This window comes from Lynx canadensis, chromosome D4 (assembly GCF_007474595.2).
Source record: "Lynx canadensis isolate LIC74 chromosome D4, mLynCan4.pri.v2, whole genome shotgun sequence".
NCBI classification, from domain to species: domain Eukaryota; kingdom Metazoa; phylum Chordata; class Mammalia; order Carnivora; family Felidae; genus Lynx; species Lynx canadensis.
In genome coordinates, this window is record NC_044315.2 from 17,705,428 (window position 1) to 17,722,810 (window position 17,383).

General features: G+C 42.2%; 1 protein-coding gene across 1 annotated transcript in view; it reads left to right on the plus strand.

The window, feature by feature from the left end:
• Window positions 1–17,383, plus strand: part of PCSK5 (proprotein convertase subtilisin/kexin type 5) — a 456,194-nt gene that overhangs the window by 169,809 nt on the left and 269,002 nt on the right. The window contains 1 exon segment of the mRNA XM_032595566.1: window positions 3,166–3,338. Within this exon segment, the coding sequence (XP_032451457.1) occupies window positions 3,166–3,338 (173 nt within the window).

The window sequence follows — 17,383 nt, forward strand, 5'->3', positions numbered from 1 at the left end:
CAAACTCAAATAGACAGATGCCTACTCCAAGGGCCCAACCGAAGTAGTATAAATCTAGGCATTAATAGAAGCAAACTCTTACTTTCCCGTCTGTTAGCATATTTGTTAGCTGTAGCCTAGTGCCTCAGTCACACACCAATGGGAAGAACACATTATGAGAGAGACTAGAGATTCTAGTGGCTCTAAAGGTGTCCCCCCGGGGGGGGGGGGTCTCCTAACCGGTGTCACAGACGAATGAAGTTCCCGGTTACTAGACCGACATCTTTGTTTCCGGTACACTCTTTGTTGTCAAGTGGTAAATAGAATCGGATCTAAAAAAATAAAGATAACAGTCCTTTCTAGGGTAAGTGTAGAGGTCTTGTAACATGAAATGTTTGGGGTCTGTGGTAACAGTGCTAAGGAAAGGTTTTCTGACACTGCTTGAATGTCAGTGCTCAGTACATTTGCCCTTTCTCTCCTTTATTTCACACTGAATTCTTAGAGTATGGCAGCCTGTTAACCAGGAATTAGCTGTACTCTGAGAGCATCTGCTGTGTGTCAAGGGGAAGGTTCACGAAGGAGCTGAAGAAGAGAGACAGAAATTTCCCCTGAAGAGTGATGAGGTTGCTGGACACCCGATAGTCTCAGAGAATCAAGTGCCTACGGTGGCTGCCTCATCAACCCTTCGTGACGTCCCAGATACACACAGTCCCTCACGTACACTGACACACATCCGTGTCCCCGTCATTACTTTCTAGTGCTACCCCAGCACTCGCTGAACTTGAGGGAACGAAGGTGTGAACTCGCAGATGAGCGGCCGACCTAGTGCACGGGGCTTCCGCGAGGAAATGAATGTCTGGCAATGACTCACAAATGCTCTGTCATCCCCAGAACAAGAACATACTGAGGTAGAAATTTAACCCCCAGACCCAAAGCATGGAGGCTTGCCATCAGATAAAGAAAAAGCAGCCTTTCATCTTTAAACTTGAGGAAGCAAAATTCCCATTTGTTAACTTTCGGTCAGAAAACTAGTATATTTACCCTCTCGGTAGGATTTCCTCCAGCATTTTTTTTTTTTTTCATGGACCTGCCACTCCTTCTCCAGGAAGTTATATAGTCCAGTGTTTATTTCAGACCTCTTTGTCCCAATAAAATACAGTTGATCCTTAAACAACACAGGTTCGAACCGTGCGGGTCCACTTATACGCAGAGTTTTTTCAATAAATACAGTCCAGTACAGTAAATGCATTATCTCTTCCATAAGATTTCCTTCATAACCTTTTCTTTGCTCTAACTTATTTTATTGTAAGAATACAATCAATATATAATACATATATCATACAAAATACATGTTCATCGATGGTTTATGTTAGAGGTAAGGCTTCCAGCCAAGAGGAGTTAAGTTTTGGGGGAGTCAGAGTCGTACGTGGGCTTTCGACTGCACGGCGGTGGGGAAGGGCTAGCACATCTAACTCTGAGTTGTTCAATGGTCAACTGTAGTTCCATTTTATGCTTTGAAATGGCAAGAAGTAAAAATTGAAGAATATGAAGCAGCCCATCTTTTTTTAGTAAAAACCGTGCAGATGAATTTTGAATATTCATGTCAAATTAAAGCAAACCAGTGGCTACTTAGGACCTAGTATATGCAGAAAGCCAGGCTTTCTACTCCCACAAAACACAGTGTCGACATGCCTTCTGAGTGCAGTTTCCATTTCATAATTTTTCAAGTGACTTGTTTTACAACCTTTGTTCTCCGTATCACCTGTTATATACGTCTTTAAAAATCCAAAAGCCTAGCAGAAAAGACAGCCAAGAGATGGAACAACCAAGTGCAATGTCTTTAGGGAGGCTTTGGGGATATTTAATGTGTCCTGAGTGTTTATTTCTATTGTTCTTTTGTAAAAAAAAATTATATATGGTGTGTGTGTGTGTGTATGATATGTACGATTTTCAGCGGAACCTTTTTACACCACATGACAGGTCACTATATAAAAGGGTATAGTGACCTATCTGTCACATGGCGTAAGAAGGTTCCGCTGCAAATCAGGCACAATGTTAACAGTTCTTGAGTATTGTTGATATCAATGCTCATTGCCATTCTATTTTTTTATGTTTGTAAGTTTTAGAGTTAACAGTTAAATCATTTTTTAAAGCACAAAGAAGGTACAGTATTTTTTCAAAAATAGGTTTATTTTCTACCAGAAGTCCACCTCAAACCACATAGCATTAAAGCTGGCCTGCTTTGCAGTTTTATAATAAAAATGTGTTGGTAGCCGTAAAAACTTGAAATCCTACCGGATAACACGGTTTTTCAAAGGAGTGAATTTAGACCATAAAGATGGGATTGTAAAATACTACAGTCTCTCAGTGATGGTATTTAGCTGAAGCTGAAGGAGAGAGAGGTTTACTTAATAATTAGATGTTCTGATGTTTCAAGTCTTAAAAATAAAAGGAAAGAAGGAAAGCCTGACGTTTGACCTGTAATTTATTTTTGCATATCTCTGTTTATTTTTGCCTATTAAGGTTAATAATAAATTTCTGTCTGTCGGGCAGGACTATACTTAAATGAAGATTAATGACTAAACATTATTAAAACCCTTTGAGAATTATTTGATGCGTTCCATGCTCCAAGAGCATTCTCATTTATTGTTTGACTCATAAATAACTTGGCAAAGAAATAATATATTAAGTTCACATCAGTCTTACAGATTAGGAGATAATATTAAATATGGAGGAAATTAGACCCACCTAACTTGGCCGCTTTCCAAATTTGGTGAGCTCGCTAAGGTCAGAATGCTTTATACCAATTATGAACCCAAGTTACCTAATGAAGAGAAATTTAGGGAAGATGGATTGCCTGGGGTTCTCTCTGTCAAGTACTCTCTGAAGACAGGGGCAAAGGGAAGGGAGAAATTGTGGGAACGTTAAAAAAGAGAATAACGGATAAAAAAGATTTGAAAGAAGTTTTCCTCCATCGTGTACAACATAATTTACTTTCTCTCCAAGAAAGCTTCAGAAGAGTCTACGTTATCCTTTTTGGGGGGAGAGGGGGAGAGGATATGCTCACATAACTGTTGATTAAGTGTATTCTTTGCCCCCCAAATGCTGTGATTGGAGTATGTCTTGGGCTGTTCGGGTGTTATATAGTGAAGCCTCTATTCAAGCTAATTCCCTTCTGTCTGGAAGGGGTTCGGATGCTGGATGGAGATGTCACAGACATGGTTGAAGCAAAATCGGTTAGCTTCAATCCCCAGCACGTGCATATCTACAGTGCCAGCTGGGGCCCGGATGATGATGGCAAGACCGTGGACGGACCGGCTCCACTCACCCGGCAAGCCTTTGAAAACGGCGTTAGAATGGTAGGTTTAAAAGCTCATGCTCGGTCAATCGGTGATGATTCTCCTGTGAACCCACCCGTGGGTTCCAGTCCTTCAGTCTAGAGGAATGAATGGAGCTCAGAGCTGAGCCGGGAAAGAGGCGCGTTTAGCTTTGGAACCGTGTGTTGCATCCATTCTGAAAACGGGCTAAGAGCTAGAGAGTTTCCCCTGACAAGAACAGAGGTGTATTTGGATGCTTAGATTTGCTCAGAGAAAATCCATTCATTAATACACGTTAATCTTGCATTTGGAGAAATCAATACTCAGCACTTCGAGATGGAGATGTGAAGATATTCAGTCTCTCCAGTCGGTGCCCTGGGTCACCAGCAGTGCCCCTCTGGGCCTCCCCCTTTCTTACTCCCTTGGCTCCACTGATGACCCAGGACAATAATATTTTTATGCTGCCTCCCAAGTTCCCTAACCAGGCAGCTCAACCCATCGTCATTTTCCTTGATTTCACTAAAAAATCCACTCACCGTTCCTCCTCTGCAAAAACTGACCACATAACCTAACGTAATAAAATGTTTTCTTCAAATTACAGATCTGAAAAAGCCCTATCTTATTTTAATTAATTCAGTACAAATACAGTAAAAATAAGGTTGCTGTATACTTCTAACCATGGAAGAAGGAGCATTCCATCAGAGGCCACTCCCTTCTGTTTCTTACCCGTGAATGCAACTTTGGGTGACTGAAAGCATACATTTTAATCATGATCTGGGCCCACCCTTCCTTTCCTGTACCATCTCTTTTTACTTTTTGAAATGTGAGCGGATTCCATTCTTCCTGTCCTTTATCACATCCCCCGCGCATCCCCGCCTCATCCCTAGGTCCTCTTCCTATACAGCTGATTCTATTCCACCGTCAAGCCTCGGTGAAAATGCTGCCTGTCTCCCGAAGTCTGCTCACTGCCCAGACTAGAACTAAGTGCAAGCAATCCCTACCCCGCACCTGCTACACTTCGCCTTCTTACTAGTGTTACGTATCGTCGTTATCACAGTGTGCTTTATATCAGAGATATTCTTGCCTGTATTTTCCTCGTGGAACTGTCTGTCCCTAGGTAGCAGAGTTGTGCTCTATCTATCCTTAGGGGCTTTGAAAAACCCAGAGGGTACATGGAGCCCATAGCGAGTACTCCGTGAATGTTGGTTGAATGTCATTTAATTTACTACAGATTGTGCCAACCGCAGGATGGATGTATATTTGGCCCAGATTTGGAGCAGTGGGATGCATGCCGTTGGTCAATGTCATGTTGCGGCTGAAGTACAAACAATAATGCTTCTTCCACCTTTGTGGGACTGGTGTTAGGGTTTGATCACAAGACCGTGAGCTGAGCTGTCTCCTGGTCGTTTTGAAATAGACTGAAAGGAAACGCTTATGCACTTGTTCAGGATGTACTTCCTCACTGAAGGCTCGTTCAGGCATGGTTAAGACATACTTTCTAATTCTGTCAATTTTTAGATACTTTAGAGCCCTCTAAAGTCATAGAACAGGGTTTTAAATCGTTGCCTAGAATTTTCCTTTCAAGGTGTCTGAACACCAAATGAATGTACTCTAAGTAAACTGGGGATTCCATGACCAAAGCCCTGGGCTACAGATTAGTGTACCATCTCTCTGTGCCATCGATTGAATGGTCATTCAAGTTAATAAATCAAGCCTAGTTTGTCTTTAATTTTCAAGTTGTATGTGTATGGCTTTTGCTATAATAAAGAGTTGGCTGGAATTTCTCAATATCCTTATGTTAGTAACTAGTAATGAATAATCTCATGACTGTACATACAGGCAGAGAATGCCCCATATTCAAGAGTGGCCACTGAATCAGGTGATATGGACCAGTGGTTTTCAGATTTATTTTCTCTAGGGAATCTTTCAGTGGAAATCTTAATGGGAAGTTCAGTGTGTAAAGCAGATTAAACATATGGTACTTTGGTTGAAGGAGGAAAGGATTAAGATAAGAAAGAAGATCCTCTGAGGAAGTTATTCAAACTTATAGGAAGATTATATTTAGAAAAAATTCCTATTTTTTTAATTTTTTTTGTAATGTTTATTTATTTTTGTGACAGAGAGAGACAGAGCATGAACGGGGGAGGGTCAGAGAGAGAGGGAGACACAGAATCCGAAGCAGGCTCCAGGCTCTGAGCTGTCAGCCCAGAGCCCAACGCGGGGCTCGAACTCATGGACCGTGAAATCATGACCTGAGCCAAAGTCGGAGGCTTCACCGTCTGAGCCACCCAGGCGCCCCAGAAACAAATCCTATTTTTAAAAATTACTCTGTATTCACTATTAAGTACGAAATTAACCTATGCTTTATTTATTTATTTATTTTTTAATGTTTATTTATTTTTGAGAGGGACAGAGACAGAATGCGAGTAGGACAGGGGCAGAGAGAGAGGGAGACATAGAATCCAAAGCCGGCTCCAGGCTCCGAGCTGTCAGCACAGAGCCCGACGCGGGGCTCGAACCCACAAGCAGTGAGATCATGACCTGAGCCCAAGTCGGACACTCAACCGACGGAGCCACCTAGGCGCCCCAACCTTTGCTTATTATAATAAGTCATACTGTAAAGTTTAAATTGAAAACAGATTTCCCACCCAACTAGATAACCCTTGTTGAGTATAAACTACACCTTTCTTTACTTGTGTATGCATTCACACAGCAGACGGGTCACATGCCTCTGCATGTTGCTAGTTTCACTTAACAGGGTGTAGTGGGCATTCTTCCACGGCAATGCAAAAGGATAGAACTCATTTATTTTAATGCTTCAAAAATGTTTAGAATATGGACATACCGTAATTTATTCAACATTTCACTGAAGATCCTTCAAGGTTTCAATCTTTAAAAAAAAAAAAAAAAGTAGGGTTAGCTTTAAAATGAACCGTTTGGGGCGCCTGGGTGGCGCAGTCGGTTAAGCGTCCGACTTCAGCCAGGTCACGATCTCGCGGTCCGTGAGTTCGAGCCCCGCGTCGGGCTCTGGGCTGATGGCTCGGAGCCTGCAGCCTGTTTCCGATTCTGTGTCTCCCTCTCTCTCTGCCCCTCCCCCGTTCATACTCTCTCTCTGTCCCAAAAATAAATAAACGTTGAAAAAAAAAATTTAAAATGAACCGTTTACTTTTAGAGTTAAGGTAATAACAAAAGAAATCACTCTTAAAAGCAACAGATTATTCTCTGGATCCTATCCTGGCACATTCAATTATGGAAAAGCAGCAGTGACCCATTTAAATGTGATTAGATCAACAGGATAGGGTTTTTAGCGTTTAATACACATGGGCTTTGGACTTATCCAGGGTTGAGTCCAGAATCTGTCATTTACTGCTCTCTGACCTGATATAGATCAAATTACCTCTGTTCTCCATTTCCTCTTCTGAAGTAAGGGACTAATAGTACTGACTTACAGAGATGTTATGAGTGTTAAATGAGACGATAATGCATATAAAGCAGTCGGCACAATATCTGAAACATAATAGGTGCTCAAGAAATACATTTTATTTATACACGTATGTATGCATACTTTTTTTTTTCAGAAAAGAGATCGTGTCCTTCCAAAAACTTAATATTTCTCTTCGATCCCCCATCCTTCTTTACCATTTCCACACGGCACAATTCTAGATGATTCCATTGAGTTTACCTATAGTGGTGGGTTAAAAACAATACAGTAGAAACTCATAGACTTCCTGTGTTCTTACATGCCCATATTTTGTCCTTCCTATGTCTGTCCTCACCTTCAGTTTCATTTGCCCTTAGGGGCACATCTTCCATTTCATCAAGACAACTTCTTGATACACAGATCTATTCTACGTTTGTAGATCTATTGTAGATCTATTCTGTGTTTGTAGTCTTGAATTTAATTTATCTTTTCCCAAGAGCTGTTTCTCTGAATATCTGGGGATATATAGTTTAACATTTTTAAAGCAGTACAGGAGTCTTCCAGGGGAAAGAAATCTCTTTGTCATCAGGCATCAAATGGCACAGTACATCTCACGTTCTTTGAGATTATTCTAAGTTGTGTTCTTTATATATATAATGTACGTGGTCAAATATATACCAAATGATTGCCTGAAACGTATACAAAGTGCGACTGAGAAATAAATAAATGATTTATTGACTGAGTGACGTAAGGAATGAAGGAATAAATGATTACTACAACAGTTCCCTCAAGTAACGAGGTAAAAAACCTATGTGACAGCTTAAAGTCATTCTGGCCCACTAGAGTTTTCACTGGATCATCTACAAAAATAGGGGAACTGAAATGTATTTGTTCTTTCTATTAAACTTAGCGTACTCCCACTTTGTAGTCAATGTGGGTAAAGCAGTGAAGGAGACCTCTAAGTTTTGTATGCAATACAGACAAGTCTCTACATTCTAGTCATTAGACAGGAAGCAAACCTAGAAACCATCAAGACTACGAGTTGAAGATAAGTGTTATAAATGAGATAAACAGGAAAGAGGGAAGGACAGAACCGCTGTGGTTAAGAAGGATAGGGAGTCCTCTGTGAGGAGATGATACATAAATGAGGACAGTAATGACACGATGCCGGTCATGTGGAAGGAATGTTCTCCGCAGAAGGAACAGCAAGGGCAAAGCACCCCGAGGGGAGAATAATCAGGTGTGTTCACGGAACAAAATGCTAATTTGGGTGCTGCGAGCAATGTGGACAGAAAGTAGTCAGTAGAAGGTGGCTTGGAGAGGTAGGCAGGGGCCAGCTCAGCAGGGCTTTCTAAACCACGGAGGGTGTTTGCATTTTATTCCATTACAGAAAACCATTGGAGGTTTTCAGCAGAGTAGTGGCCTGTGGGGATACACAATTGTAAAAGCTCGCTGCTCTGTAGGGAAAGTGTGGGAAAGTGCTGTGTGGGCAAGTGGCGGGGAGGTAAGAGCTGAAGGTCGAAGGGAAGAGTTGATGATGAGTAGGACGGGGCGGGGGCGGACAACCACGACAAGTGACGAGGGGCGGCAAGAGGGAGAAGAAGCCTGCGTATCAAGGGAATAGGTTTGGCTCAGGGAATCCACATATTGATTGCATCCATTTCTCCTGCTTGCTAATCAAAAAACGTAGCGAATATCGGATTTCAAAAATGCTCCCTATGTGTTGACTATAAGATAAGCGTTTGGGTCAGTAGCATGTAACACTCTTTTCAAAGACTTTAACACCATCGGAATCGATCCAATTTACAGCCTTTGGAATTCATGTGCCAGCACTGCATTAGACAAACTATGTTGAGCAAACCCTATTAAAATCGACAGCTTGCTCTTTTCCCCAGAGATTGCATTTTACGTGATGCTAAGGCACTGTAAGATTAAAAGCGAGAATTAGGGCGCCTGGGTGGCGCAGTCGGTTAAGCGTCCGACTTCAGCCAGGTCACGATCTCGCGGTCCGTGAGTTCGAGCCCCGCGTCGGGCTCTGGGCTGATGGCTCAGAGCCTGGAGCCTGTTTCCAATTCTGTGTCTCCCTCTCTCTCTGCCCCTCCCCCGTTCATGCTCTGTCTCTCTCTGTCCCAAAAATAAATAAACGTTGAAAAAAAAATTAAAAAAATAAATAAATAAATAAATAAAAATAAAAGCGAGAATTAAAGGTACATAATTCGGGTTGTGTACAATTAATGATGACGATGATGATGATAGTGGTGTGGTGGTAACCATCATGATAATGATACTAAGACACTTAACATTTGCCATTCTGTCACAGTATGGTCACTCCTGTGAGCCCCCAAATAGATGATGACTTAAAAAATTTTTTTAATTTATTTTTGGGAGAGAGAGAGAGAGAGAGAGAGAGAGACATAGCATGAGTGAGGAGGGCCAGAGAGAGAGGGAGACACAGAATCCAAAGCAGGCTCCAGGCTCTGAGCTGTCCGCGCAGAGCCCGACGCGGGCCTCGAACTCATGGACGGTGAGATCCTGACCTGAGCCGAAATCAGACGCTTCACCACCTGAGCCGCCCAGGCACCCCAGATGATGACTTTTAATCTTCACAATAATCTCATAAGGTAGCTAACCATTCTCCCCGGTTTTGCAGAAAATAGACTTTCGGCACAGCACAACAAGTCAGAATGTGGGCCTCCAGGAAATCTAATAAATTATTTTACGAGTTGTCCTTCCTGCTCTCTTTGGCCCAGCTGACCTGCTTGTATCATCCGTGACCACATATCTGAGCTTTTCTCCTGTTACCGAGGTGAATTAGGTTCTCACCTTCTATGTTAAGTCTCCCTCCTCCATTTCTTCACGGAGGCCTTACCTTCTCACCCCACTACAGGCATGGCTCAATCAATTCTCTTTTCTTTCATCGTCAAAACTTCCCTCTCATCTGTGTGACGGCCATCCACACACTGTTAATTCTATCTCTGAAGAAAGAGGGGAGACGCCCTCTGGCAGTCTTCTTGTATTTTTCCAATTACTGACTCATTTCTTTTCCCCTTTGAAACCACTGTTCATACTTGCCCCCTACGAGCTCTTTTTCCATCGTCTCTTGAAGCAACTCGTCAGAACCCCGACCCCTCACTGCACCGAGGCCGTTCTTATCTAGACCAACAGTGACCTTCTAATGTGAAACCCAGGGCTCTTCTCTGAACCCTCATGTAATCCGTCCTGACAGGGAGGCCCCGCCTGCTTCTTCTGGTCCGCAATAAAATACACACCCTCCAACCCTTCTGAACCCTTGTCTCCTTCTGTTTAGTGTATTTACTTATCTTGCCGACGAGTTGTCTCCCCCGTAAAGGCCCCGAGATGGAAATGTTTTGTTCTCGACCGTGACGCAAGTACCTAAAACACTGTTTCGTGATGAGTGACCAAAAATGTGTGAATAAATACACGGGTGAATTCCATGCCGGTTTGCTGCATATACTGAATGAATTTATGTAAGGATCACAGTTGCATTGCTGTTTATTATAATACGGAAATGAGTGATTAACTACATGGTATAGTCTGGTGATTAATGCACTCGGACTGTAGATTCCGACTCTCCAGTGGGTTTCAGTACGTTCTTACCTTCTTCAAGTGAATTGCCTCTCTCAGGATCAGTTTGTTCCTCTGTAAAATGGAGCTAAATGCTGGCAGTTACTTTATAGGCCTGTCATGACGATTATGTGATTAATGCGTGTAAAATATGCAGCAGTTTCTGGAACATAGCAAAATCTCTAATTATGTTACCGGTCTTCATCATTATCACTTCTGAAAAGGCCAGGGTACTAAAAGTGAAATACTAATTAATCATGCAGAAAACTGTCATAAGTCTTGATTGTCCATAATCTCTGCATTTAATCCATTTCATATTGCTGAATGTTCCTTAAAGAAGGTAAATATACAGTCTTGAGATTATTAAGGAATGGCCAAAATAAATGGGACAAAATATCCAAGAGAATATTTCCTGAAGTCTGAAGGACTTTCCTGGAGTCCATAAAACACTAATTAATAAAATGCCCCAAAGTGGGGTAGGGGTAGGTGGAGGATTTTGCTATCAAGTAGGCTTGAAAAACATCACTTATTATATGCTCCCTTTGGGAGCTTAAAGGCATATTAAAGGCTCTGAGAAGTTCTGCAGTAAGGAGATGCACGTAACTTGATTTATTCCGTGTTCTAAACTCTAACCACGCGAAAGCTTTATTTTCATAACTCGTTTTAAATTGGCGTCAAATTTAACTTTACTTTCAGTTTGAGTTTGGAACTTGCTTTGCAAAAATTCAGCTAAACCCATTCGACCTGTAGAGTCAGAACATTAGAACTGGAAACGATTTGAGTGGTTGAATCATTTTTACAAACATTTGTATATTCGTTTACTGGTTGCTATCACTACGATTCACCCTGTCTACCTTCCTAAAACGTGTGATTTCTTCTTTTCCCGGGCTACTTATCCAGTAAGCCTTTCTCTCCTGTCTTCCTTTCTGAAAGTCTGTGAAATGTGTCCTCTTGTCCTCACAGTTAGAACCAACGGCTCCCAGAGGGACTTGGGCCATAGAGTCCTTCCAAAGCGTCCATCCTCCCAGCTTGAGCTCCAACTTTCAGTTCAGCGGGAATAGTGCAGCCAAAGAAGAATGTTTTGTATGTAAATCTTGCCCTTTGTCTTGTCTTTAAAACTCATCACTTCTCCTTATGAGCGACAGGGAACATTCTAAGCTTCTTAGCAGGGCACAGAGGTCTCTCACAATCTTGCCGGGGGTTGCAGAATCGAAATCTTACGTGTCGTCAAAGGAAAGGACCCTTTCAAAGTTACTCTCATTCAAGCTGACAGGATTCCACTTACCTCGGTGAACCTTTGGCTCCGTATGACTGGCAGAATCCCCTGCAGGGGAAACTCTTCGCTCTGTCTACCCAGGCCGTTCCAAGTAGGAAAACGATTTTATGAAATGAATGAGGCAATCGAGAGTGTTTCAGACAGAAGTGACCTGGTGTTTGGTATCACAATAAGAAGCTAAACTGCCTAAAGTTTTCTTGGATAGACTCATTACTTGTTCATTCATTCCTGATTGCATTCGGGAGACAGTCACTGGGTGATTATAATATTCTAGGTACTTGACGAGGCGGTAGTGAAACACTCAGCCTTTGCCTTTGGGAGGCTCACCACGGAGTGATGCATAAAGGTTCTAAATAAAGTGCAAGCGAATTCCCCAAGTTCCTTCAGGGACTAGAATCTGGTAAGCAATGAGGACAGACGGCACAGCACGCAATAGCAAAACTTCTCGTGTTCAGCCTAGTTGCCCTGCAGTCATCTTTTTTTGCCCCATTTGGGTTATGAAACTTTAATCATCTTTGGTGAATTTTTACACAGGCATCTCGTGCATCGACAACTTTTCCTGGTTTCCTGACAAGGATATTTAATAATCTCCTTTAGAAATAAGCAAAAAAAAAAAAATTAGAATTGAATCTTTTCCCTTTTTTTCATAATTAGAAAACCCTATATTCAGATTACCAGGATGTCCCTTATTATTTTACTCAAGAAATATCGCTTGAGCCCCCATTGCCTACCATGCACTGGTTTGGCAGTTACCTTAATCGTTTTTCTGGAGAAATCCTGTAACTCATCATGGATATTGTAGGAGCATGGGCTATAGAGTTTAGTTTACCATACTATCTACAAGTATCCTCTCAATTCCAGATCATTTTTCTTTGAGCTTTTCAGGCTTTGGGATTATCAATGAAAGCATTCCAGCGTATTCCTAGCAGAACCGATGTCAAGGGTGGGGAACAAAATTAGGTGAGGTCCAGATCATTGGCCCGGAATCTCCCTGTTGGAACCGTGACCTTCATCCTGTCCTCATTCTTGTCTTCTCAGGGGTCCAGATGGAAACCAGGACATTTGATGAACATCTATTAGCACATGCCTGGCTGTTGAGTTTCTTATGAAGTCTCTAATTAATATATCCTCTTCCGAGCATCAGTTTTCTTTCGCGCTTTACCAAATTTTACGCCTGATTAGATATTTGGAATATTTGCCGAAAACACAGGGTTGCCTTGCAGTCACACATTGTCTTTTACGTACACACATGTGCACACATACACATTGCTCCACCCTTAAATTAAAGGCATATGTTCACCAGAAGGGGAGAGAAGAGGTATAATGAGCTTGTATAATAAACGCAGTAATAATAATCATAATAAAATTAACTGATTCCACTTGGGAAGAATATATTTTTATCTGATATACATCCAGCTTTAGCGGGCGTGGTACCAGTTTGCATTTTAATAAATGACAGATTGCAGTTAAATTAGTTGGCAAATGTTCTAGAACTTTGGAATGATATATGGGTAGGCAAAGATAGACAGGGGAGTTTATTTAATATCGGTTCCACTTCATCAAAATTGCCTCTAACTGGGGTTTGTTTTAAAAAATCCTCCATTAGTATTTAACTATATCCTGGTGGAACTTTGTGTCTTTAGAGCTTTAACAAAGCTAAGACGTGACTTGCCAAACGGACTCAGTACACCGTTTTCTATTTTGTATACAAAGGATTGTTTGTCTTTGTAGATACGTATGTGGTTTCACGTTCTATAATCTTCACAAAGTTATCTGATATCTGAGTATGCAATTTAGATTACTATATTACTGTGAACTGTGATGCATTTAATGAGCACAGATTTATCCTAGCCTTGTATAGGTGCAAATGTCAAATGTTTATTGTCACTTTTTTTTTTCAGTTTTAGAGATTCATTTTTAACTCTGTGAGTTTATACTATTCTGTTCTAACTCTCTCTGTTTTATATATGAATTAACTAGATATCAATAATAATCCTTTTTTTCTTTGCATTTGTTCTATTTGTGGTGACATAGAGGGGAGGACATGAGGTCCTTATTACAGAAGTCATTCCAGTGTAGCACGGATGTCCCAATTTATAGGGAGAATACAAAATCACACAGGGATCGTCTTAGGTCAAGTTAAGGTCCGTACCAATTCTGAATTTCTGTGATTCAGAACATAAATTTAAGAAAGGCAATGGCAATTTTCTTTAGCAAAACATGGCAGTAACCGGGCTAAAAATAAGGTCGCTGGGAAATAAACAAGGATAAATTGAACTGACTTGCTACTATCAAATGGTTTTGAAGCATACACATCTTTTATAGCAGGTTTTTTTCACTTAACCAGAGCTTACCGTTCTCTTGAAGATGGAAACCCTCAAACTTCATATTCAAGATTGTAAACATCATGATTATTATATATTCTGATAGCCACTTGGGTTAGACATGAGGATGATCTTCATAGGACCTCACCAGGTTATAGCTTTGGACGCTAAGTCTTAGCAAAGTAGGCAGCTGGACCATTAAGAAGCATGAGTGTGACTCTGACTCAGTCTGTCCTCTTCCACACCTGTGCTCTTCACCGCCATGCTGGGTGAACCCGCTCCTGCGAAACGTGTCGCATGGGCCCCTGTAGGCACATTCAGCTCTCTGTCAACGGTAGCTGTAATTATGGTCATGGAAGTGAACGCTACCCCAGGGAGCTGTCTCTTCTCTAAACTCCTGGGAAGCATCATCTGGGCAAACTGACTTGGCACATTCTGAACTTCACTGGATTGTCTCTTTGTCTTCATCCCTGGAAAGTATTGACCTTGACGTCACAAAGACCCGGGTTGGAATCTCTTTGGTTTCTCTCCAGTGTTTTGATCCAGAACAAGTTACTACGTTATCAGAACTTCTGCTTCCTTAAGAAAACACGATGCTAATACTCACTTTATGGAGTCATCATGAAGACTGACGGAGATGTCACAGATACAGTGCTCAGACCTCCCTCTGGTCTTCTCTTCAGCAGAAGGGCCCCTTTGATGCATCTTTAAGGACCCCAGAGTATCCACTGCAGAATCTTGTAAACTATAGAAGCTTAATATCAGCTGTAATTTTTTTTTTTTCAGAAGAGTGATTTGCTTTCATTGAAATCGGCATTGTGTTTATGGGAAGAAACCGTAAAGGGCTGATTTTCTCCCTTTCGGAAATATTATGGGCTGCTCCACAAAAGATCAAGGTGGTTATTTCGTGGAGGAGAGGCCTATGACATTCAAACCGTATGGTGGGCTTTAGACAGGAACAGCTTGCTTGCTCTGTCAGAGTTGAGCTGACAGTTGGGACCAGTGCACCACGGTGAGGCATTCTGTAACCTAACACAGAGAAGAGTCTAAACCTTTCATTATTGCTGGAATATCCTTCTGTCCTTTCCAAATGCCTTTGCAAACGTTTTCAATAAATTCCTTTCATATTCCTATTGATAGTAAGTGGTTTTATTCTCTGTGAAAGGACTCTTTCGAATTTTACCCCTGCAATAGCAATTTAAAGGTGTAGTATCTTTCTGGGCGGTTTCATAATAGGCAATTAACGTTAATATTGAAAACGTCCATCCGACTTTAGCCAGGTCACGATCCCGCGGTCCGTGAGTTCGAGCCCCGCGTCAGGCTCTGGGCTGATGGCTCAGAGCCTGGAGCCTGTTTCCGATTCTGTGTCTCCCTCTCTCTCTGCCCCTCGCCCGTTCATGCTCTGTCTCTCTCTGTCCCAAAAATAAATAAACGTTGAAAAAAAAAAAGAAAGAAAGAAAATGTCCTTCTCCGTTTCATAAACCTGTCTCTCCTGAAACAATCCTGAGCATGATTTTGCCTTTGCCCTGGGATGATCCAAGATGTAGAAACTTTTCTCATGTATGTCTTCTTTTTCTCCCCACAATGGGAATGCTGGGATGGTGGATGTACCCAGAATGGCTAGGTTGGTGATGTTAATTATTGATTGTGATAATTTCAGAGAGCGTGTAAGATTTGCATATATTTATATTTTTTAGCTGGTTGCCATGAGGAATTGAGAAACCTCATTTGCATGCCCCTCCTCCCAGCCAGTGTTGTTGGGGACCCTGGGAAAACAGCTCGACTAGGGCTCAAAATTTGGAGGCTGTGAGAGTGACCAGAAGTAAATAACAACCTGAGTTGGCTGAGGCTTCAGTGAGTCAGATGCAGAAGACAAGGTCTGAGAAAAAATGGGAGGACTGACCAATATGAATTGACTCCAGAGAGAGCGTCAAAAGCAGACAATTGGGGTGCTTGGGTGACCCAGTCAGTGAAGCGTCCGACTCTTGATTTCAGCTCAGGTCATGACCTCTTGGGTTTGTGAGTTCAAGCCCCGCATGGGGTTCCTCCCACTGACGGTGCTGGGATTCTATCTCTCTCTCTCTGTCTCTCTCTCTCACTCTCTCTCTCTCTCTCTCTGTCTCTCTCCCTCTGTGTCTCCCCCCCCCCCAATAAATAGACTTTTTTTTTTCAACGTTTATTTATTTTTGGGACAGAGGGAGACAGAGCATGAACGGGGGAGGGGCAGAGAGAGAGGGAGACACAGAATCGGAAACAGGCTCCAGGCTCGGAGCCATCAGCCCAGAGCCCGACGCGGGGCTCGAACTCACGCACCGCGAGATTGTGACCTGGCTGAAGTCGGACGCTTAACCGGCTGCGCCACCCAGGCGCCCCTAGACTTTTTAAAAAAGCAGACAATTATTTGGAAATTGTTGATTTGGCAAATGAGACAGGGCAGGAAGAGAAAGTGTTTTTGTATTTGTGTTTTGTCCAATCCACTGCTGTTAACCAGGTTCCCCTAAACCATGTTGTTGCGCACTTTTAGGAACACGCACTGGCAGTACTAGGCTGTGGGGATCAGCATTTCAGCCGAGGTGGGAACGGACTCATCTGGTTCCAGCTCTGCCACTCATTGGCTCTGCAAACTTCATTTCCTTAGTTTCCTGATGGAGGAATTTAAATTGTCAACGTACGAACATCTGACGTGTCCAGATTTAAGTAATATCCGTAGCGTGTTATTCGCCATTATTTCTTTTTTCTTTTTTCTTTTTTTCTGTTCTTAACATGAAATTTATTGTCAAATTGGTTTCCATACAACACCCAGTGCTCATCCCAGTAGGTGCCCTCCTCAACACCCATCACCCACCCTCCCCTCCCTCCCACCCCCCATCAACCCTCAGTTTGTTCTCAGTTGTTTTTTTTTTTTTAATTTTTTTTAACGTTTTATTTATTTTTGAGACAGAGAGAGACAGAGCATGAACGGGGGAGGGGCAGAGAGAGAGAGGGAGACACAGAATCGGAAACAGGCTCCAGGCTCTGAGCCATCAGCCCAGAGCCCGACGCGGGGCTCGAGCTCACGGACCGCGAGATCGTGACCTGAGCTGAAGTCGGACGCTTTAACCGACTGAGCCACCCAGGCGCCCCGATTGTTCTCAGTTTTTAAGAGTCTCTTATGGTTTGGCTCCCTCCCTCTCTAACTTTTTTTTTTTTTATTCAGCTCCACATTTTCATTATTCATTTTGAAGTTCCTAAATGTACAGAATATCTAAAGGTTAATTAATAGGAATGAAATCCTTTGCCTGAAAGCGTATTTATTTCCATTGGTAAACACACCTGGGTTTTAGTGCCTCCTGGGTATTCTTCTACCTTGTCTCCACGAAAGACTGATTTTCTTCTTCCACTTAGACTTTACAAGCAAACAAAGTGAAAGAAATCTTCAGTGTTGGAATACTGTTGTTATGAGCCAAGGGTCCCACGGGTGGTGCACTTTGGTGAGAAATTG